General features: G+C 38.7%; 4 protein-coding genes across 4 annotated transcripts; 2 read left to right on the top strand and 2 right to left on the bottom strand.

The window, feature by feature from the left end:
- The first annotated feature begins 237 nt into the window (after positions 1-237).
- Positions 238-7,279, top strand: LOC145462198 (MYG1 exonuclease-like). The gene is made up of 8 exons (XM_081445704.1): positions 238-841; positions 2,626-2,917; positions 3,620-3,850; positions 4,148-4,226; positions 4,726-4,848; positions 5,078-5,224; positions 5,605-5,639; positions 5,808-7,279. The coding sequence occupies exons 2-8, from the start codon at positions 2,658-2,660 to the stop codon at positions 6,034-6,036; spliced, it is 1,104 nt and encodes a 367-aa protein (XP_081301830.1). The 5' UTR covers positions 238-841; positions 2,626-2,657; the 3' UTR covers positions 6,037-7,279.
- Positions 7,280-7,365: 86 nt separating this feature from the next.
- Positions 7,366-11,591, bottom strand: LOC145462197 (glucoside xylosyltransferase 1-like). The gene is made up of 4 exons (XM_081445703.1): positions 11,284-11,591; positions 10,460-10,757; positions 9,458-9,800; positions 7,366-8,802 (listed from the first exon to the last, which is right to left on the bottom strand). Exons 1-4 carry the CDS (start codon positions 11,550-11,552, stop codon positions 8,501-8,503), a joined length of 1,212 nt encoding a protein of 403 aa, XP_081301829.1. The 5' UTR covers positions 11,553-11,591; the 3' UTR covers positions 7,366-8,500.
- Positions 11,592-11,642: 51 nt separating this feature from the next.
- Positions 11,643-19,280, top strand: LOC145462196 (uncharacterized). Its single transcript, XM_081445702.1, has 3 exons — positions 11,643-11,723; positions 12,662-14,959; positions 16,475-19,280. The coding sequence occupies exons 2-3, from the start codon at positions 12,673-12,675 to the stop codon at positions 18,193-18,195; spliced, it is 4,008 nt and encodes a 1,335-aa protein (XP_081301828.1). The 5' UTR covers positions 11,643-11,723; positions 12,662-12,672; the 3' UTR covers positions 18,196-19,280.
- Positions 19,281-19,381: 101 nt separating this feature from the next.
- Positions 19,382-22,202, bottom strand: LOC145462200 (protein kish-A). The gene is made up of 4 exons (XM_081445705.1): positions 22,131-22,202; positions 21,917-22,026; positions 20,648-20,682; positions 19,382-20,341 (listed from the first exon to the last, which is right to left on the bottom strand). The coding sequence occupies exons 1-4, from the start codon at positions 22,131-22,133 to the stop codon at positions 20,271-20,273; spliced, it is 219 nt and encodes a 72-aa protein (XP_081301831.1). The 5' UTR covers positions 22,134-22,202; the 3' UTR covers positions 19,382-20,270.
- Positions 22,203-23,201: the final 999 nt, after the last annotated feature.

The following is a 23,201-nucleotide window of genomic DNA, read 5'->3' as shown; positions in this document are numbered from 1 at the left end:
GTTTCTATTTTTTTTCTTAGTTGTATTATTTAGTTATACTATATTATTCTGCCTCAGTGGGCATGATATATGTTTTTTGCACGGTTCTTACAATACTTCATATCTCCAGAAGCCCTTGCTGCTAACAAAGTTGTTTATATTTTTCAAAATTGGTACAGGCAAATTTGAAAGTTGAGGCTTTTTTTCTAAGCAAAAGGGATCTAAAGCAGGAAGGCTTCGCTCTTCTTAAGGCGGGGGTACACATGAATTTAAGTCAAATTTTAGGAAGTTTAAAGAGGGATTAAAAGGATAAAAAGGGGTTTGGAACACCACCTGACAGTTGATTGCCCCCAAAAGGGCACCCCAGGTTGGTGGGCAACTGTTTGGTGTACGTCTACCAATTTCTAATTTCAAATTCTAATTTTAAAACAACATCAAATCTTCAAAATTTCCTATTTCCATAAATTTTACTAATCCTTTGAGAAAAACTATTTGTCCCGAAATATACCCAAAAATTACCAAAAAATTTACAAAACAGCCCAAAACGTAGCTATGTGAAATGAGCAGAGAGATTTTTCACTGCTTGAAACGTGAACGAGATATTTGCATTCAAACCATAATACCCAGCAAAAATATGGCCTTCATGTTAACCCCCGCCTTAACTGGTTTCCTTCTCGGGCTAGGCTTTGATGACAAAGTAACCTCACCCTACCCTACAAGGTTATACTTTGTCTCGTACGTTCGATGGTTGACGACGCACGTATTTGATATCTAGAGCCGGGATCTAGAGTCACCACGGCGTTCTTTTCGCGCGTGTTACACAGTGGAGTCCGCAGGGGGTTGAGAGAGTTCTTCTGTAGAGGTAAGTTCTCCTTTGTGAATTATTTTGAAACGTTCAGCGAGGATATTAGCCTCAGACGAAAGGTTCGAACGATTCATAAAACATAATGAATCCGTTTTTGGACCTTTTTTGTGAGACAGTCTGGAGCTAGTACATGCAGAAAATAGAGCACGTGTTACGTATGCAGTGGGTTTCGATTCATCAATCGTGGTAAAAAAATTTGATCTTTCGTTGTGACGCAGGGGAAGGAAATATTACCTAAGCTTACATCTGACTTCGTTTTACCATAGTGAGCAGAGGGCAAATGCCGGGAATTCATAACATGCATGAATAAATTGTCTTAAGCTTGAAAAGAGGAAATCTGTCTGATCTGTTTGATCTGCATCAGTAGACGTCGTAAACTTTTCTGAAAATTATGGAACTCTTGCTAACATAAAAGAGACCCAGCAATGCTGAATTAAATATGAAGTTATACTGCTGGTTGTCACATGTATTTCTAAAGCTGTGCTGACACTAGGCCGAAACATGATTAGTCTGATCACGAATGAAACGTGTTTTTTTACGCAAAGTGTTCACATCAGACCCCCGGGGGTGGGGGGTACTCCCTTATATGGGCTATATAGGTATGTGCGGACCTAAAGGCTATGGTTTTTCGGCCGTTTTGGTCATAAATAGGGTATAGATTTTAGCTGATTTTGGTCATAAATAGGGTAAGGGTTTTGGGAAGTGGGCCGCACACCCCCACTCAATTTTTCTGGAAGTACCTTTCCCCCCCTCCCCGGGATCAGAAAGTGGATTGCACGAATCATGGTTGAAACATGATTATTCAGAGAATGATTCAATCATGATCAGACCCAACACGTTCAAAATGGTGGATGGATGCGGAGAGGAGGCGAGTGTCCAAAAGAACCAAAATTGGGGTTATAATTTTATGAGGGCAAATGTCTAGTTGAAATATGGGCCAATGAAGAAATACAACGGCAATTATCGGTGATGGGTAGAAAGCAGAATAATTGGGAGAACAGTGCCACAAAACTTAGGCCCCGTCCACACGTATCTGGATATTTTTTAATCCACAACTTTTTCTTTCCGGATTCAAAAATTTCTCCGTGCATGCGTAGAGTATTCAAATCGAATTCGCCTGTCCACACACATCTCATGGTATCTGGATTCACTCTAGAGAAACTAGACCTACACGTTGTGCCGCTATATTGATTTATTGTTCTGTAAGAGACTGGACATGATTTTGCTACGTCATCGGATTTGAAAATATCCAGATTCGCTGTCCACACGTCATCGGATTTATTTTTCCACTCTGGAAAGCAGATTCAAAATTATCTGGATTCGCTGCCGAATTTGCTGGATGCATGTGGACAGAAACTGTATCCGGAAAGAAAAAGTTGCGGATTCAAAAATATCCGGATACGTGTAAAAAATTTATGTGAGTACCATGAAACAGCATAAATTATACAACCATGAAACTGACATCTGATGTGAACAATGCAATGACAAGCATGTTTAGGCGAAACATGCTTCCTTGAAACATGTGTACTCTAATCATGTTTCGGCTTTAATGTGAACACAGCATAAGATTACGAACATTGGCTCAGAGTTACATGCATGTACAATAAATTATGTAGCTCAAGTCTTACCTTTCAAGTTATTTATTCAAGAAAGTACTGGGGTTAACCAGTCAACTTTTATTTGGGAGCTACCTAGTCCTGTGAAGTGATGCTCTCTGCTTAAGTATCTGCCTATTAATCCTATATTGTTCAATAATTAGTGTTTATTAATGGTTTGTTTAGGATATTGTGCAGGGTCTAGCTGGTTTGCTGTTATGGCAGAGTTAGAACTGAAAAATGATAGTGACACTCCAGAAGCAAAGAAGGCATTAATTTCCCCAAAGATAGGTACACACAATGGAACTTTCCACTGCGATGAAGCCTTAGCATGCTTTATGCTGAAACAGCTACCAGAATACAGACTTGCTGATATTGTGCGGACTAGAAATCAAGAGGAGCTGGCAAAGTGTGATATTGTTGTCGATGTTGGTGGTGTTTATGAAGCCGATAAACATCGTTATGACCATCATCAACGGTATGTAGATGTGAAACTGTCAGTCATTGAAGAGATAGAGAGACTGAAAAAATTTGAAGTAAAATTTCCCCTTCCTGGTGATTTGCTTTAGTTGCATGACCTGCATATTGCCTTCCTTTGTGTGGATGTTTTTAAGAGTTACCTGTTGATCACTCTTTGAACTGTATGATTAAAATGTTTTTTCTTAACACTTCATATAGGCATCCATTTAAAATTGATAGTGGTATCCATCACAAATTTTGAAAACTAACACCTTAAAGATACTAGAATCTTGTTTTATAGGCTTAGCTCAAATTCATTCTCACCCCTGGCCTAAAAGGGACTGAAGGTGTTCCTGCCATATTTCTTCTTGTTTGATATTCTTAGATAGAGGTATAACTCTCATTGTGATCATTATCGATCTGAAGAGCCTAACTGGTACCAAGCTACAAATGTTAATCCCTTACCCTGGTCAAACTTTGTTCCTCAGGCCAGGTGGGGGACCCTCCAAAAACGTGAGAGGGTAGGGATGATTGTCATAGCTGTAAGGGGTTAAAGTCCTTGGCTTGGTATGACTTATTGTGTTCAAATCAAAACTAATTTCCACTGGAGTTTCCCATCCAGTGCATATCCCCTACAGTAGGTGCAAATAATGTTCTATTCACTCTCTTGATCATGTAATGGGTAGTTTCTTCAGTGTTCATTCTTTTATTTTCCTACTAGGAGCTTTACAGGATGCATGAAGACACTCAGTCCAGGCAAGCCATGGGTGACAAAGCTCAGCAGCGCAGGGCTCATTTACCTCCATTTTGGACATCGGGTGATCTCACAAGTCCTTAAGACCAAAGAAGACGACGATGTCACCAATAAAATTTACAACAAAATTTATGAAAATTTTATTCAGGAAATTGACGCTATTGACAATGGAATCAGTCAAAGTGATGAGGAACCACGGTATGTGAACTACTTGCTATTTGTGTATGATTGAGGCAGTGATTGACCAGTCTAGGGTTTTACTACACTTACTGAGAGACCTAAAGGGGGGTGGAGACAGGGGTATATAGGGGGTGGTGGGGCCCTTGTAGCCTGGGAGTAACCTGTGGTTGAATGGGTTTGGGCTGTCATCCCATTTGTAGGGGGTATACAGTCTACAACTGCCCTATAGCATCCTAACATGTCGCTTTTTGCCAATGCTGAATAAACTGAGCAGTAGTTAATTTTTTTTAATATGGCTTTTTTTTTTGTTGCCAGGTACAGCATAACTACAAACCTCAGCTCTCGTGTGTCTCGGCTGAATCCACGGTGGAATGATCCAAATCCAGATGCTGAGGTTCATTTTTGATAGTCTCAACACATAAAAATTATTGCCAAACTAAATAATAAATGAGCTATTTTTTTTCTCAAACATTTCAGAAGTCTGGAATCCTGAATCTTAGAATAGTTTTGGCTAATATTATGTCAAGCAGTTTTTCAGGATATGGACCCTGAGTTACAGACCCCTCATTAGCTAGCAAGTTAAGGTTTTGGTTCACTTTAAACGATGTAGGCTATGTGAACAAAAATTATTTAGCGCAAACACAGAAGTTACTGTGAGTCATCTTTTTCTAAAGAATCAGATGAATAACCCAGCAGAGGTGGTAGCCAGCCAAGATCATATAAGTAGGCAGTAATTTTTATGAGCTTTTACAAGCCTGATTAATTTGACATAGTTTCCTCAATGTAACATTTCCAAAATTTTTAAAAATTTGAAATCCCTGACAGTTTGAAATACTGTACATGTACATTTCAATTCTTCAATTTTTGATGTTATTATTAATTTTTCACTACAGACACAGTTTAAAAAGGCTGTGAATTTAGTTGGAGAAGAGCTGCTTAATAGAATTTGTTATTACCGTGACTCCTGGCTTCCAGCAAGAAGTTTGGTGGAGGCTGCGATAATCAAAAGGAAAGAGGTAAGTCTTGCATGAGTGCTATGCAGTGATCACAATGTGTGAAATTTGTCTGAATAACTAATAGTAAAATCATGACAAGTTCATTGTACTGAGAGGATTTCATTAATTATTATAGGCAAAACAACAGACTTTGTGCAAAAAATGGAAGTTTTTTCTTGCTTAACTAGTGGCTCAAAAGAAAGTTTTCAGCCTTTTGTACATCCTTGACTTGGATTTTTTTTTGTCTAAGGTCGATCCAAGTGGAGAGATTATTGAGCTTGAGGGTGGTGGTTGTCCTTGGAAAGAACATTTGTTTGAACTGGAGAAGGACTTGAAAATTGAAGTGCCTATTAAGTTTGTCATATATTCAGACCAAAACAACAAGTGGAGAGTACAGGTGAACTTTAATTTAAGTTTATATATTTACTATCCATGAGTTATGGCCCAAGAAGAATAATCATCACCCCAATTCAAACTAATTCAGCTCAAGACCCATGCCTATATCGTATATAATGAAGTACCGGCACATCGCTCAGGATGTTACTGTGCATTATTTAAAATAAGTCAGGGTTGTCACGGAGTTTTGTTGGAGTGGGTGATTGATTTTGCCATCTTGTTTTAAAAAATCAGTAGAATAGCCTGGCTGAGTAACTGGGCATATCATATGAAGTAAATACAATTATCATGGTGACTTTCGCATGTAGCTAGCTACTTTTGACAACCTTGAGTATGCCAACAAGAAATATTTATTTTGTATACTTAATTTTCTTGTTTTAGTGTGTCTCCGTTCGTCCTGATGCCTTTGAAAACAGGTAAGTGCAAGAGAGAATAAATTTTATTTTAATGTTTGTCGCTTGACTCCTTTGTAATGCAAGATACATTTTGAAAGAAACTTTAAGGATTAATAAATATTTTATGTGCATAATAAGCACTCTTTTGGAAGTCAACTTTTCAACAAGTTTGTGGTTTCCCTTCCTCAGACTTAGCTTGTTAGAAGAATGGCGTGGTGTAAGAGATGAAGCACTCAGTGCACTGAGTGGAATCAAGGGGTGTATATTTGTTCATGCTAGTGGATTCATTGGAGGAAATGAGACACAAGAAGGAGCCCTTAACATGGCCAGAAAAACTCTACGGCATAGAGACAATTTGTCAAATGGAAAGAGTTTCACAGATCCAGAGTTAATACAAGTTGACAGCAAAGAGATTTGACAAGGAAATTGGTGTGTCAAATGTGGCACAACGTAGGACATAACTTTATTAAGTCATAGTGGATTTCCAAAATAAATGTGACAGTGTTCATGAAAGCAACTTTGCAATTTTGAAAACTTTGCCTGCATAGCTGGCAGGAATTTTCTGCCGCTAAGTGCTTTGATTTTGGCAGCTGAGCCATAAATGGGAGAACAAAGGTCTTTCAAGTAGAATCCTGACTGCTACTTAAGTACATGAAACTGAATTTAATGTCTGACCTGTCTGCTAGCATCATGCAAACAACTCCAGAGATACTAAAATAAACTTTTAGGTCACAACAGTTCAGTAAAGATAGCTTGAGAAGGACCATCCTTAAGGTGTAAGCCATTTGGGTGATAACATGTATGCGTAAATCTCACAAAAATAAATCTACTTTTCAATGTAAGTTAAGTTTGAAAAATATGTCTGACATTGAAAATGGTGGGCATCTTGTGTGTTTCATTTAAGTTAATTTGTCTCTTTTATACATGCAAATAAATGAAATGAAAAAAATGCATTGAATACATTAGGTGAGTTCTTAGGAATGCTCTTCACTTGCAAATGTTATTTAAACTAAGGTAGTATAAAATTGAAACCACCACAGTTGACATGTTTTGCTTTTCTTTTAATGATTTATCTGTCCAATGTCTTAAATACTATTCTACAATGCAAGATGTGATGTACATGTTACATGTGACATCACTTTCTCATAATGAGAAAAGAACAAGCCATGCAACCCTTCCCTGCAAAGAAGGTTTCTTTACTCCAATCTCAGGGGTTTCATTAAGGGCTGGGCACTGGGTAAATTGACTGGCTATGAGGATGATTTCAAGTGGCTGGTTTGACCATCTAGCGGAAAGTTTTATCATAAAGAACTTCAGGTCAAATAGTTTTGCTTGCCCGTGAAAACCAGTTGACTAGCTAAACTTATTTAATGCTCCAAGTCTCGTATGCATTAGTCCTAGTGGCCAGTGAATAGATGTGTCATTTCAAATTTGAGTGAAAAGTTCATAATTTTTTCAGAGTTCAGTAAATGTATACCTGAATGCTAGTTTAGAACCAATGATTGTGAGGAAATTTTTGTTTCTTTGTGGCAAATTTCATGTCTTTATTTATTCCTTTGGTTGTGTGGGAATTTGTAGTCACTTATCTCAACCATTACAGCTAAAGGCATTGTAATGTGATGAAACTTGACAATAAAATATTTCAACAAATTTCCTACCTATCATGCATGTATGTGGTTTGTAAAAACAACAAATTCTGAGTATGTTTTAGAAAGCCCTGCTTTCCTTTTAAATTTGATCATATAAATTTCCAAACATTTTTATCACCATAATAATAGTAATAAGATAATAACGTTCCTTAATCTTGCATTGAAATCAACCCAATTCTCAGGGGCTGTCATCTCCCTTCACTCTAGACAACATCAGAAGGTTCGTCTTTTTCCTTCACTCTAGAGCATGTCAGAGGGTTCCTCATTTTATTTCACTTATGTCAGAAAAACCTCTATCCAGGAGGTAGCCTGTGTAGGCCCCTTGAGAATTTACTAGAAAATGGTGATAAATATTTGAATTTTAATATGATTTTGTTTTCTAGCTAACATTGGTTTAATCTTTTATCTGAGCTTTTTTCTTTGACAGTTTCTTTAAAAGTTACTGTGCATCAGTCTGTTTTTTCCACCACAATCAAAGCCTATAAATAACAACTTCTCGATAATATTATATATTACATTACACTGGGTCATAAATAACGGGATTCGAACCCGTGACCTCCGCGATACCGGTATCGCAGAGGTCACGGGTTCGAATCCCGTTGAAGCCCTGATTTTTTCAGGCTTCTTCTTTCCGATTGCTTAAATTGGAAAATTAACTGCGATGATCATTCTTCACTTTCAAATAAAAGAACTGTTGCCTAAAATGATCATGTCCTGTGTATACATCAAGATGATAAATTGTTACCGACATGTACATACAAATGTACCCCCCATCAGAAATGTAGCTGAGAGAAACCTAACTTACAGTGGCTCATAACCAAGCCCAGCTGGCTTTTCTGGCCTTTTATACCTTCAAAATTACTAACAAGTATTTGTTTTCAGGGAAACTGTAACCTGCATAGCAAATGTAAAATGGGAGATAGGGGAAGGAAAAGCGGGAATGGTATGACAGCCCCCGTCTTCCTCATGTTTTTGCCTCCCCCACCTATTCCCTGTTTATGTCTAAAACACAAGTTTGTGAAATTGGAGCTAGCGACAGCCCTCTTTCAGTCAATGAAATTAATCTCTCAGTTACAAATAGTTACATCCATAATGTGTACCACATGTGCTGTTGTTTTGTTTGATTACCAACGTTTATAGCCATTTCCCTGATAGAAATTAAAAAAGTGTGCCTATGAATTTTGTGCTAAAAGGTGATACCAGTTTTGAACTGTAGTAAAAAGAAAAACTCGTCTATACTGAAAACAGTTTTGGATACTTTAGTACACTTGCAGCCATAGACAAACAATAGGTGTCAGAAACAGCATGGAGATTTTCTTCCAAACTCTTCGCTAGTAATTTCTTGTCATCACCAGGTTTAAAGTTGCTAATGGTTGCGTAGATAGCTTTGAAGAATGGCTCTTTGGTGTTGTGGTATACTCCTCTGTTTCCGTGGATCACTGAGATGCCATTGTCCTTGGCAGGGCCACAGTTATTTCCGTATATACAGTGGTCTGGACGGTAGTTCCACTCACAAGTGTAAGTGTACAACAACCCTGAAGAAGACATTGAACTTTGTAAGGCCCTGGTACATGAAAATATTCCTGCACCTAAGCAGTTCAGACATCACATTATATTGCTACGATAACTGCTTAAGAGTGAATGACACTGCTCACCTAGAAGAAATCACACAATAAATTTTGGGTTTTGAATTCTTTTGGTTGCTTGACCCTCTTACAAGTACATATCCTGAGATAATCCTCATGTCATTGCTTATAACACTGTTAGTGTCATAGAGAGTACCTCAAAATCACAATTTAATTGACTACAGATTTAAACTAAAATGTTGAATTCATGCAGTTGGTAAGTGTTCTCAAACCAAACCTCTGGGTAGCTTCTGGTTGAAAATTTATTTATTTAAATGTAAATTTATAAACTTAGGTCTTTTCTGGCTGATAATACAGACATGACTCACACTGTATGCAGCAACTATGAGTTTCTTGTTGCAGCCAGCAAAACTTACACTAGACACAAATTAGGCCAACTGTAAATTTTGTTTTCTTTTTCAACATGGTATCTTTCCAAGCATCGTGAAAAAATATAAAGTTATTAACAAATTTTGTTAATTATTAACATTAATTATTATTATTATTATTATTATTATTATTATTATTATTATTAAATGTGACAAGAAATAAAGACATGAATTACCAGGATTATCATGAAAAACAACATTCAACAAGTCTTGATCTCCCCAAGTTATGCTGAGTTTGTATTTATGGTATGCTTCAAGGATTTTCTCTGTCCAATTAGATGCTCGCATTCTTGTTAAATTCATGAGCATTACACCAGAGTTCACTCCAGTTTTTCCAAAAAATGGATGACGTGCAAATCTCGGATACCATGACAGTGCTGCCTCCTCATGCTCAGGTGCCATGGAAGCAAGCTGCGCAGAATCAAAATGTTTAAAATGGTTCCAAAGATCTTCCACTGGTCTGAGCAAAAGAACATCTGTGTCCAAGTACAGAATGCTGTCAACAGAATCTAGTACATCCTGTAGGGATTAAAAAAATTAATGCTACAGTTACTTAAAAATCTAGCTGTAGTTGATTACTTGTCCAGCACCGGTAAGTTAGTAATTTCAAGATTATAGATAAAAATGCACAACATTAAATATTCCATTTTGCACTGGAGGCTGATTGGGAAACATTGTTAGTGCCACTTTTATATGCAGCTAAAATAATGAAATGCAATTTTAATTTAATTGAATAAAATTTAGGCTAAGCTTGAATCAAGCTAATGCTAATCAACAGCCCAAGCTCTTAGGGGTGAGTCATACAAGGTTTTGCAGGGCTTATGTGGTTTCCTTTCCAGCTTTGTAAGGAAATCTAGTTGCTTTGATTGTCAACTGTGCTTGTAGTGTGCCTTTGCTCCCTCACCTCTGGCCCTCCCCTTTGCTGGCTGTAATAAGTATGTGGGTTATCATGGATACCTGCGTGCTCACCTTGAGACTCTTTTCTCGACCAGCTCCACAATCCCTTATGCGCCTTTCCCAAGGTCATGATTAAACAAATTAATATGGATGAGTTTAAACTCGAAAAGATTCCCCTGCATAATATAAGCCTTTACTGCAAGCTAGTTTAAACTTTTCACTTTTTACACCAGTGTCTCAATTAGGAATTTGTATGGCATGTGCATTGGCAGTATACTCACTAAAAGAAAAAGTCTCTGTGCTGCACATGGCTTGAAAAGTCGTTTCCACTCCCCAGCATTTTCTCCAGGAGGAAAGTGCAAAGAGTACAGTTTGAACCTGACTTGTCCAGATTGAACAGTCTGCCATTCACTGAATATGTCTTTGAGTTCACCATGAAGGTGATCCTCGGCAACAATGTGAAACTGAACTGTTCTATTCGTGAGCAATGATGTGGACTTGAGCATCGTTGCAGCTTCCATTGATCGCTCTCCACATACCACAGCACTTACGTGAACAACAGGATTTGGTGTGAATGTTCTGTGGAGAGAATACCAAATGTCTTTTCATAAGATAAAGAAGACCTTAACCAGTTCAATGGATGATAGGTCTTTTTCTGTACATTATTTTGAATAACCTACCTCAGACTGGATGAATAGAAAGTTTACATCTGACTACAAGCTTACATGGCTCATAAACTCTGGTTTCCAAAACACAAAGCAACTTCCTCGGAGTGCCTGTTTAGTAAGATCCCCCCACCCCATATAATTTTAGCTACCATGGTTGCCTTGACAGTTTACTGGTTCTCCCATTTATACCCTCGGGTGTACCCTCGGGTAGTACAAACAAGAATAATAAAGGTTGTTGTTTTATCCTTCATACGTTTCTATATAAGTTGAGATGTTTCAGTGAAAGAAAACAAAACCTACTTTACCCGATAGAAAAATAAAGGTAATTTTGTTTCTGTTTTGTCTACAACTTTAATACCTAACAGGAGTGAAATCCAAAATCGAGAATTAAACTGTCAGACTAGCTAGCTTGCTTGATTGCTAACTGAAACAGTTACCTTTTTGTCTCGTCCGTTTTGACTTTGTCCCACTCGACTCCTGTTTCTTTTCGTGATGAAGTTGCCATGATATTCCTTGGGTCTTTCGTGACAAGGTTGACAACTCCATCGATACTATTTTCCGGTGTACTTTCTGGGTGTGCTCCCTTGGGAAAGTTCGCATCTGTTTCTTTTACGTATAAATTCAGCAACGCAAATTCCAGTAGAACTACTATTACTAAAACTATGCTTAAAGCAACTGCTATCTTAGAAATGATTTTAAATCCCATCTGGATGACATGGCAAAGGTTAGTGTTATAGCTATGCACTTGTGATTATTTGGAGACATAGCAGCCGCTCCTGCTTGGCATCCGCCCCTTGAGCAACTTTCGTTCACGCTTCACATGGAGTCGTGATGTTTCCGCCATAAGCAGATCAATTTTGTGAAAAATAACCTTAAGGTAAGGTCCGTTCCCTTCTTAAATGGGAAAAAATAACATTTATCAGTATCTTTCATCGATTTGTGCGGGCATTTTCGTGAAGAGAGAGCAAAAGTGGAAAAAAAGGTGTTAACCGATATGCAAACTAGCCAACATGTAGGCCTCATGAAAGTGGTTCAGTTTTTCGCACGTGGCAAGTGCTTCATGTCCGCTGTTTCATCTGCCTACACGTTTATTTTGTAGCTATTGGGAAGCTTTTGTGTCGCCGGATGAGAAAGTAGTTATTAGCTAAGTAGATTTGTCATGGAGCCAACGAATTAATGCTAAATTTTCCTTTCATTGTGGCTGTTGCCGCCAGGAATATGGAAAATTTCAGAACTTTAGTTGCGGCTTGTTGTCGATGGTTTGAAATTATGTCAATGGAAAGCTTTTCTCCTATCTGTGTTGAGATATATTTGCGTCTTGATTAAAAGCGCTAGCGAAGCTAGAAGATATCAGTTTTTCAGCCGTTTTGCGCGTTTCTTAAAATCAAGCGCGGCTGAGATATTTTACTGGTTCTAGTTTATAGGTGTGCGGTTTCACGTGGTTAAGAATGGTCGAAAATGTTTTAAAAGTGCCTGCAGAGGGTCAAGTCTAAATAGATCAAAGCACTTAGTTTAATTGGATCTCAGTTCAGCTTAGGAAAGCCCTGTGATCTTGGGGTTTATGCATATTTTAATGCTGTCCATGCATTTAACCCCCTCTACTATCATTACTTTGATGATGTAAATTGAAGTTTCAACCAAAAAATTCTGGTTTTTTCAGAGCACATGTATAGAGTTACTGGTAACACATCACCCACCTGTACCAACCCCTCTTCCACTCAGAATAGCACCCTACCAACAATATACTTGTCTTGGAAGGAATAGACATGTATTTACTTCAAGTACATGTATGAAATCAGCTTTTTAATATTTCAGTGCACTCCAAGATGCAAAGGGAAGGAATGAATGTTGAGACAGCAGATTACCTCACGTCACTCCTGCAGAGGTATGATGCAACAGATGGTGGACTTCCTGCTGAAGCCATTCTCCCACCAGTTCCAGTTCCAAGAGAGAGGTTGGGTCCTCCAACACCCGCTGAGTTCCTTGTACCTGCAGTTATTCTCTGGGATCCTTTAAACCAAGTTCCAAATCTGACAGAGTTAGCCTGTCCTCATGAAATCCATGATAATGAAGTCTGTGTGCTTAGGGCACACACAAGTAACAAGGGTAATTATGGAAGGTGGAAGGCTTCTAGAGGAACACAGGATATTCCCAGGGCCCTTTACTGCTGTGATGGCTGTACACTGTTGGTGAGTCGCTTGTATACCTGCAAGAAAGGCCACAAGATAATATCTCATGATCCACGACTCATGGAGAACATTCCCTCATCATATCAAGTCCCATTTTATCTGTTACACAGAACAGGTTTTACCCATGAGTTAGCCACCTGGGTCCATTCTTGTGTGCTTGCTGGTATGACCTTTCACGAGATTGAAGAGGTTTTGATGCAAAGGCACCGAGATGCTTATGAAGAACGCAGATGTAAGTTTGATGCGGAAGTCAAGTCATATCTTGAAAAGAATCCAGAAAATCAGTCAGCTGTGGAAGCATTTCCTGAGTTCAAGACTTCCCAAGTTCCTTCTTTGGAGACAACAATGTCAAGCATAGTGCACATGTTTGAAGGCAATGAGCAGTTCTACATACAGAGAATGAGTGAATGGCCAGCCAAACGCATTACTGCTGGATACTACTTTAAAGTAGCGACAACAATCGGTGAAAAACTGGAGACAGCTGGAAAATGGATCACCCATTTTAAGAACATGTACACAGTCATGAATGAAAAGGGTCAGGTGATAGCCTGGAAGTTTACCAAAGAAAAAGATCTAAATGATGTGAAAGACATCCTGGCAGGACTGCAGCAACGTTTTGAGAGGCAAGGCAGACAACTGGAGATGGCTCTTGTGCCAGAATGTTGTGAAACCAGAGACCAATTTAATGCAACATATGGCATAGAGGTCCCAGTCAAACTTGAATTGTCAAAAGCAGTTCACAGAGTTGTGAGGAAAATCCCTGCAAAGAAAAGAGAAGAGAATCCGCTGACCAAAGCTTGTGTTCGTGACTTCGCCCTGGCCTTGCGTTACCCAACAGACAGGGGAGACATCCGCAATGAAGCAACACCTCCACCAGATGTCATCTCTGAAAACCTTGATGCCTTTGTGGATGGTTGGAAAGACATCATTGAAGGGAATGAGCGGGTGTTAACTCTGGCAGCACAGAGACAGATCGTACAGCTAAGAACTCATATAGAATCAGGATGTCTGTCAGAAATCCCAGCCTCTCCAGGAAGTGAAAATATTGATGAGCTGCACAACATTTTGAAGCCTGTCTTGGAGAGGAAGTTCCTAAATGCCGACATGGCCTTAGCCCTTATTTCAACACTTCTCTACGTGTGGAACGAGAGGAGAGCAAATTCATTACCCAAAGGTGCCCTTGTCCGGCCAATATCAAAGTACAGGGGAACGCTGGAAGTCAGTGGGTTCACACCAAGTCCTGAAAGATTTGGGATTATCAAGGCTGAAGATGATGAAAATGATGACTCCTCTTCTGCCAATTACTCCTTTGATGTTCTAGCTTTGCAGTGCTTGATACTTGATGCATTTGGTAGAAACAGAGAGGCAGAGATCCAAGGAAAAGGCAGTGAAACCTGTTTAAGTGAGGCTGCTCTGAAGAAAGTTATTGCAAGAGCATCCAATTTGCTGTCAGTATGGGAGATCCTAAAGACACAGGCCGTGCATGAAGTGTCCATCAATCCTCGTCTAATGCATCTTATGGCATGTTCTTTGATCCTATTCAGCCGAAATGAATGTGCTATTGATGACAGATCAAATCATGAAACACGGCTGAATGAAACACTGAGATATTATCAGTTGATGGTCTTCTCTGTAAAGAAGGATACCACTGAAGCAGATGGATTTTTCACTGCAGTCAGTTCAGGGCTTGACTCCATTCTGAGAAGTGATTTGCCAGAAACTGAATCAGTGAAACAGCACCTTGCCTCTATTGGATATCACACTGATGAAGGAAGCAGCCTAGAGGAAAATGTTTCTGTGCTGCGACAGTTGATCAGCGATGAGTGGCTTGCAGGTGAAGAAGAATACAGCAAACTTCTGGTCTCACACATGATAAGTTTTGCAGAAGAAGCTCAGGCATTCAGGAAAAGAGGATACTTCAAAGGTATGAGTCAATCATTGCAACTGTATTTTAAAGAGTGGCAAAATGTTGCAAAACCTCATTACAGATGCTCATTTTGCAAGCAGGGTTACCTGTGGCTAGACTATTTAAAATTATTAGACGGACAGCAAGCTCAAGGATGCCTTCTACATCAACATAAACAGAGATAAAGCAATCTAATTGTCTTGGCATAACCCAAGGTTTGATCCATGACCAAAAATATTAATATATCATGAACTTAACAAAAATGTGAAATTAAATAATTATTGATTGACCAGACAGTGCCATCTGTTGAAATAGTCAGACAGCCCCTGTGTAACCAATCAGACTGCACATTCACCTTTTTTTTTTTTTTTTTTTTTTTGTAATTTTTATTTTTTTTCAACATTTTGGGTTATAATACATACAATACAACACAAGACATAACACTAGTTACAATACTTACAATACGTCATAACTACAATAGATTACATACAACAAATTATAATTACTAATCGTAGCCTAATTATACCTAAAGAATATACAATGCGTTGTTTACAATAGTGCAGCTACCCAAATACAGAGGAAAAAAAAAAAAAAAAAAAAAAAAAAAAAAGACTGCACATTCACCTGCTGTTCAGCCAGTCGGTTATGCTAACAACCACTGGGGAATGGTTAAACTATAAGGGAGCTATCAAAGTCACTAGAAACTATGTTTCAGCACAGCCAGTGGCTGATCATTGACAATGACCACATGAAAATCTTATGTACTGATTGGTATTACAGAAAAATGGTTCAGTGTGTGGCCAGAAAGATTGTTAGAATGGCAATAGTCAGCAACTGGGTTAGGTCAAGTTAATCGATGAACGTCTTATTTTCGCCAATCCAATAATTCAGTTAATCCTAAATGTAGTTTGTTAATCATTATTAGCCATAATTATCAATAACTATTAACCAATTAGATTATGAGCTGGAGATTTCTATCACACAATAGCTGACAAGGCTGCAGCCCAAGTCAACTATCATGCAATAGAAATCGAGAGCCAAAATCTACTAGTCATCTACTAGTCATTCAAAACTTTATCTAAATCCTCTTCACGGACGCTTCAAAAACGCCAAGAAGCAGCCGTCATTTTGTTACCAAGGGCACACTGCTATGCTACTCACTATCTATCACAGAATAGATTGTGAGTAGTGTAGCCAATCAGAGAATGGCATTCGTTATAGAACACTATTAGATTTATACTAATATACTGTGAGTCAGTAAAATGAAGTAGCTGCTGAAAAACAGCACTCTAAACATTTGCAATAGCCATATTTTGACAAAAAAGTGTTAAACATTAGTTTGGTTGCTTGGGTTTGCCATGATTGAATTTGGAGAAAAAGTGAAAACGTAGTTGATAGGGAAGCCCTGTGACCTGCATCAGGTGTCCTGCTCCTCTTTAACCTGTCAAGAAAGGCAGTAAGTGCTGTTCATTTGTCTTCCCACATTGTAGTTGCTGAAGACATTAGTTAAGATTATTTTTACTTTTTTTTCAGCTGAAATGTCAAATCTCCTGCCAATTGCAGCAGCAAAGGTTTTAAAAGTGCCAGTCATTGTCTTCACTTCCCTTCAACATTTTCCTATTGTCCCAGTTGTACCATCAGATGCCATCATTATTGGTTCTTGCATACATGTCGCATACAATGCAGCAGGCTTTGGAGGGTTTTATGATGTTGGCACATATGTTAGCAGTTCCATTGTGCTTCCAAAACTGATGACTGATCCCGTGGCAAGGCGCAGAGATAGCAGGAAACGATATAGAGAGAAGATGGCATTGCTGAAGGTCAATCAACCAGCAAAGAAGAGAGGAAAGAAGCCCAAAACAGCTGGTTCTCAGGAAGAGAACCATGAAGATGGCAAAACTGAGGCAGAGGCTGATGATTCTGTTGCTTCACAACATGATGATTCCATGGATGTCTCTTCAGCTGATATAACTGACCAAGACAAATCCATGGATGCATCAGTGCAAGAATCAGAAGGGGAAACCTCATTGGAGTCATCAGCAGTAGTAAATGATATCGATGAAGGAGTAGAAGCTGCAGCAAACCTCCTTGAAATGGCTTACAGTGAGGCAGGTATGAATGAGGAGACAATGGAGGAGTCTATTACAGAGAGTGCTGTAACGGGTGAAATTTTACCAGCAACTGACCAAGAAACCAAGGAGGACCTACAGGCTTGTTTGCAAAACCCAGATCCTCAGGATGAGCAGATTACCACAGGTCCCAACGAAACACCAGGGATAGTATCTCAGGAAAATGTTGCCAATACTATAGAAACAACAGAGGTGGTGTCTCAAGGAACCATTGCTTCTGCTGGAGAAACATCAGAGGTAGTATCTCCAAAAAGCATTGCCGAAGGAAGTACAGCTGAAGCTGTCACTGAACCAGATGTTGCAACGGAAACCATAGCAGAGGATGTCATTAATCAAGCAATCAATGGGGAGGATAAAGAATCACTGGAAGTAGATGCAGAAGGAATGACCCCAGAACCTGTTTCAGCTGGCAATGATGCAAGCAGTGCTGAACCACTCACCCCCAAGAGCAAGCCATCGGTTCTTGACAGTGAAATGGTCTTGAGCTTCCAGGAGGGTGTAAACATACAGAAACAGACATTCTCTTGTAGCTGTGGTAGGGGAAGTGGAAAGAATCTGAAGCGCACCCAGTTCTGCCTGACACTAGAGGGTGGCTATCTTACACGTTGTGCCTGTTATAGAAATGCATCTGGTTGCTCTCACAGATGCCGCTGTTACCTCTGTTGCAATCCATATGGCACTGCTCAAGCGGCAAAGGCTACCAAGCCAGCTCGTCAGGTACGTCGTTTCCGACCAAGACACAAAGTTCAGGTGATCAAGAGTCGTTTTCCAAGTCTAACCTTTACCAGCCCTTTGCCAAAAAGTGATGCACAGAACTCCAAGTGGTTGGAAGTTGACTCAATGGCATTTGAGTGCCTCATAGCTACTATGAGTCATGCCGGATTGGAACTGACTCCAGAGAATATCGCAAAAGAGTTTGCCAGGCTGTGTACCATGTCACAAAATGATGGGGGGATCCTGGGGAACACGGTTCAGTCCAAAATGATTGTAGACATCACACACCAGTTGGAGGTTGTGCAGAAAAACATCCGCACCTTTGAGAACTTGTACAAAAAGCAGACAGAGCTGAACTGGTTTCAAGGAATGGAAGTTGTTTTCTCAACAGAAGTGGTTGTCTCATCATAGATGAAAAAATGGAGAAACAGTACAAGGACATGATGCAAGACCAGAAAAGACAGAGATCAAGATTGTTGCGCTAAAAAAAAAAACAGTTTGATTGTTGATAATTAACTGCTGTATGAACTACTCTTTTTACACAATTTGTACAAAAGGGCAGATGGCCCAACAAAGGTCACTTGCATAGTTGGGTTGAATGATTTTGTATAAGAAGCTCCCCTATAGATCATTACCATCTCATATCGTCAAACTTTTCTTTGATCTCTATTGCTGATTGCATAAAGTCATACAGCATTGTTTAACATCAAGATCAGTAGTAACATTTATTTATCTAAGGTATGCAAGTTTTAGTGGTCAATATACAGTATTGCAAATGCTCAGATTGTAACACAAACCATTTTCATCTTGGACTTTTAGTTATAACCAGTAAGAATGCAGTAACCATGAGTATAAATCACACCACTTTTTTTTTTACGATAACTGCAGAAATTCTTGCACAGTCATCGGCTAATTTTCATTGTCAATAAGTGGACAGGCACATGAAATTATAATTTATGTGGTGCGTCAACAAGTGAGAGCGGACAATTTGACAAGTTGTTATCCTAAGCAACAAATTGATCTCAGTTTTTAATACGTCTGTCCTATTATTGACAGTGAATTTCGTCTTAATATTGTCAAAGTAGTCTGTGGAACCAGACAATGTAATGACAAAATTCATGTTCGATAACAGGACAGATGCATGAAAAACTGATGTCAGTTAGTTAAGTTGACCATGTTAGTTTTACAGTTCTTTACACGTCATACCATACTTAAGGATTGCTTTCCATGAAAAGTAGTTTATAAACGTTTTTCGTACTGGTTGGGTTTATTTCCTCTCAGATAATCATTTTCTATAAATTGTTCTTAAAGAACTCATTGGAGCTTAACTTGTGATTGGCAAATTGTAATAATACTTAAGTTGTAGTCAGTGGTAAATGATTGTCATTGTTTGGTATTTGGATGGATACTTTGAAACATTATGGTATTCTCTTTCACCATAATTAACAAACAACCACCTGTTTTAATTTTAGAATAAAAATGTATCTATATAAGTTCTCAACCTCTGTGTGCTTTTTATGTCATCCTTTACAGCTAAAACAGCAGATCTATGCACTTTCAAGGGTTATTTGTCACCTGTTCCAAGCCGAGTTATCATTGTACACTCTACAAATGGGTCAGGATCATAACAAGTGATTGATTCTTCAAGGAATCAGTAAATGCCTCTCAATTAAATGTCCCAACAAGTTAGTCTGCCAGAGTTTTTTCTTTTTTTTCCTCTCTCCTGTGAGTTTAATGTCCTAAATGCAAATATAAAATTCCCAGCTTTGGCTTCATCGTGTTTTCTGTACAGGTTTTGTAACATGCTATTCCTTCATGTGCCACTTTTTTGTTCTTAGCACATTTTTACACTCCACAACAAGAAATCTTTTTGTTAATCTGTCAGCATAAAAGTATGTTGATTCAAGACAAGACGTATTGAAATGAAATGCAAACAAGACAGAATTATGATATCTTTATTATTAGTTATTATTTTACCTCTGTAACTATTAGTTTTAAGGTGGTAACCTAGTGACTGGTCAGGATGAGTTTTGCCAATTTTTTCTTTCCAGAGGATTATTTGGCTGACTTTTAAAATTCTACTCTTTAGGAAGTACTATGTACATTGAAGACTCCTTTCATAAACTCACTGATACAATCAAGCTGATTAAATTAGCTAATGCTTCACTCTTGGTATTGGTGTTAATCACTTTCTGTAACAAGCAATTCAAGAAATTCCACAGTGACTTTTAAGCCAACATGCATGATATAGTAAATTCTGAGCAACAATGAAACTTAGTTGGGCTTTTTTTTTCAAAATTTACATAGCTATTTTACAAACTTGCACAATGCATAGTACACAGTAATGTTCCTGTATTATTTTCTTGAGTCTCTACAAATTTATACTGTCCATAATTTTCTCCTTTTCTTCTGACACTTGGTCTGCTCCCCGTCTGGTTTATTTTCCCTGCTTGAGTTTCATTACTGGACTCGTATATTAAATCATCTCATTGCCAAAACAAAATACTGGCAGCCATGGCTATACAACAAATAGCAACATAAGGACTTTTTCTTTCACCTAGGAGAGATGCAAAAAATTAACTAGAAATGTGCAATATAATGAGCTGATAAAACAAAAATGTGTAATAAATGGAGCAAATGGTTTGAAATGTAAACTGATAAATAGAAAGAGTTGTCAGACAAATTCATGCTACATTGGATCAAGGAAGTTATCCAAATGAACTGTTGTCAATATCATAACCATTTCCATACAAAGTCTCTAACTTCCTAAAGCATTTACAGACTTTTGTTAAGTCTCATACATTCATTGAACTGAAAATTCTGCTACAACTTATATCAGAAATGAAGCAGGAATTCTTTATACCTATTCTTGCTGCTTTCCAAAAAATTCCTAATAAACTGTAAAGTAGAAAAAAAAAAATCAAGGATCAGTAAAAAGCTACATGTACCAAGTATTTGAATAATACCTTGTACGTACAGTCTTCATGAAGTAAATATTGCAAGTAACAGTCCACTTCAAGAGGGGAACTTCATTTGATTCCGTTCAATGTGATATGCTGGACAACAATATCTGACAAGAACAGAGCTTGAGGCCTTATGTGACAACTAGTCACAAAAGAGACAGGTACACCGAAGCACAGGGCTTGTTTCTGACAGGGTTGGCTAGTAAACAATAACCATACAAAGGCCAGTGAAGCTCTTTGACTAACAGTTATCCATGAAAATAAAACTTGCCTGGCTTTAATCATTTGGTAACAAGTAATGAAGAAAACAGCCTCGACAAAGATCAGAGCGCAAGATTCTTTGATGTTAGAACACCTAGCCTCAATTGCTTGAGGCTAGGTGGCTCAATTGCTTAAATCACCATCTGGTGGATAAGTTTTAGAACCACACTATCTGATGGATAGTGATTTATCCCGTGGATAGCATGTTATCCACCTTTCGAGCAACCTGGCCAGGCATAGTCAATCAATAAACCAATAGTCAACAATCAATATCAAGGAGGATTTCACTGAAAATTATCCCTGTAAACCAGTTTCAAACTTCTTGAATTCAAATGGTTTTAGTCAGATCCAGTGATAATTTCAGAAAGAAAATAGTTATTAGTCATGATTAGTTTAAATGAGTGAAAATTTCACTCCAAGAAACTAGCCAATCAATTTATGCATCTTCAGAGCCACCTTTTTCTTGTGCCAAGAACTCGCTGTCTAATAGGGAAAGGTGCTTCAACAGACAAGAATAGCAGTCCTCAATTGATATCAACTGTGTCAATTGATTTCCCAGTATCGATTTCTGTTGATTGAATACAGCTGGTCAAACATGATTATGTTGCTGCTAGCATGTCTCAACAATAATCAAATTAGCCCCAGGCCCCATACAAATGAATTCCTACCAAAGAGCCATCAATTGAAACCAAAAAGCTTGACCGCAATGAGGAAGGTCACAATGTGAATAGAAACTCAATTTCCATAAGCCAACTCAGTTTTCGAATTCCAAAATCGTACATCGGATGTTCCACGTCATCAAAGCATAGCACATACAAAACCACTCATAATACAAAAGCGTTTTATCGAATAACCGCCTGGAAAGAAACAATACCAGAATCAAACTGCGGAACGCTGCTGTTTCTTACCCGTGTTTGTTCTTGTCCAAGAGAGCTGGGTAGATCGAGCGAATGTACGCACATGTACAGATCAACAAAAGAACCACTGTGAGCAAACTTTGGAAGTTGAAGATCGCAGACTGTTAGAGAACCACAAGAAATAAAACAGATCAGATGAATTAACGATGGATTTTTGATTGAAAGAATTAAGCAACCCTTGAGAAGATTAAAATTCAAGGCTTACCATCGTTGTCTGCAGAAACTCTTCACCACTGTCGGCAACTGAAGCTGACAACTGTTTCTTCCATGTGTTTGATTCCAGCTACATGAAGAATGTAATATCGGGGTGCTAATCCGCTGACCGGCGGTAGGGGGTCGTCGCCGTGAGCGGGGTATTTGAACCCAAAATTACAAAATAACACAAATGAATATTTCAGGAAATGAAGTAAACTCACTGAAAATTCAGCTTGTGAACAGTGAGAAGTGCCTAAAGAAATCTTGAACCAATTCCCGATTGGGTTTTGTTTTGCATCCGATGGGTGTAGGAAATGAGATATATGCACTTACTGCTTTGATCACCTGCAAGTTGCGAGTGTATTTAAACCTACAACCTGTTCAGTAAGCGTAAAAACCAAGCAAAGCTGTAGTGTGCTGCGCAATTTGAGCTTTCCGTCTTCTCGTTCCATAGGAAGACCTGGGAAGGGTGTGGAGGGCAGGGAGAACTTGCCGGGGAAGGGACGAATTTTTCAAAACAGGTAACTGCTCTGCAATATGGAATGGAAACTCACGTCTTACGTGCGCCTTCAAGACTTGATCCACACCATAAGCAGCATTTTGTTACTTAGGGCCTGTTTACGCGGAGGGAAGGTTACACTAGCAAGCGGGTTAACCCTAGCTGGAGGGCAAAAGATAGCCCGGGTTTACAAGAAAAATTTTACAGGTAGGGTAACCCTACGACAACTTACATGTAATGTGCGGTTACAGTCAAAGGGTCTGGAAACAATTAGAAAGTTAACCCGGGGAGGCGGGTTAACCCTACCTGGAGTATTTACAAGGGAAAAAGTTAACCCGTCTGCCAGGGTAACCCTAGCACGCAGATAGGATAACCCGCCTACCCAGGTAACCCTAGCTGTCTTGTAAACACGACGAAGAAAAAAAGAGGAAATGTGTGAGTGCTAGGGTAACCCGGCCGCTTGCTAGGGTAAGCTGCCTTCTAGTGTAACACTCTCTCCTTATAAAGAGGCCCTTATTGTTTTTTTAATATCTTGATTTCTGCGTCGATTCTACTCTGTTTCGATTCCGTATAACAATCCTG

This window comes from Orbicella franksi, chromosome 12 (assembly GCF_964199315.1).
Source record: "Orbicella franksi chromosome 12, jaOrbFran1.1, whole genome shotgun sequence".
NCBI classification, from domain to species: Eukaryota; Metazoa; Cnidaria; class Anthozoa; order Scleractinia; family Merulinidae; genus Orbicella; species Orbicella franksi.
The sequence above is the reverse complement of the archived record's forward strand: the minus strand, read 5'-3'. Positions and strand labels throughout refer to the sequence as shown.

Coding starts and splice junctions, on each gene's coding strand:
- LOC145462198 (XM_081445704.1), top strand. CDS start 2,658: ATGGCAGAGTTAGAACTGAAAAATGATAGTGACACTCCAGAAGCAAAG. Junction 3,851..4,147: donor CAAAGTGATGAGGAACCACG/GTATGTGAACTA, acceptor TTTTGTTGCCAG/GTACAGCATAACTACAAACC. Junction 4,849..5,077: donor CGATAATCAAAAGGAAAGAG/GTAAGTCTTGCA, acceptor TTTTTGTCTAAG/GTCGATCCAAGTGGAGAGAT.
- LOC145462197 (XM_081445703.1), bottom strand. CDS start 11,552: ATGGGATTTAAAATCATTTCTAAGATAGCAGTTGCTTTAAGCATAGTT. Junction 10,758..11,283: donor AAAACGGACGAGACAAAAAG/GTAACTGTTTCA, acceptor TTCTCTCCACAG/AACATTCACACCAAATCCTG. Junction 8,803..9,457: donor TGTTTTTCATGATAATCCTG/GTAATTCATGTC, acceptor TGTCTTCTTCAG/GGTTGTTGTACACTTACACT.
- LOC145462196 (XM_081445702.1), top strand. CDS start 12,673: ATGCAAAGGGAAGGAATGAATGTTGAGACAGCAGATTACCTCACGTCA. Junction 14,960..16,474: donor GAAAAGAGGATACTTCAAAG/GTATGAGTCAAT, acceptor CTTTTTTTTCAG/CTGAAATGTCAAATCTCCTG.
- LOC145462200 (XM_081445705.1), bottom strand. Junction 20,683..21,916: donor TTGGACAAGAACAAACACGG/GTAAGAAACAGC, acceptor TCTACTTTACAG/TTTATTAGGAATTTTTTGGA. Junction 20,342..20,647: donor TTGGAAAGCAGCAAGAATAG/GTATAAAGAATT, acceptor CATCTCTCCTAG/GTGAAAGAAAAAGTCCTTAT.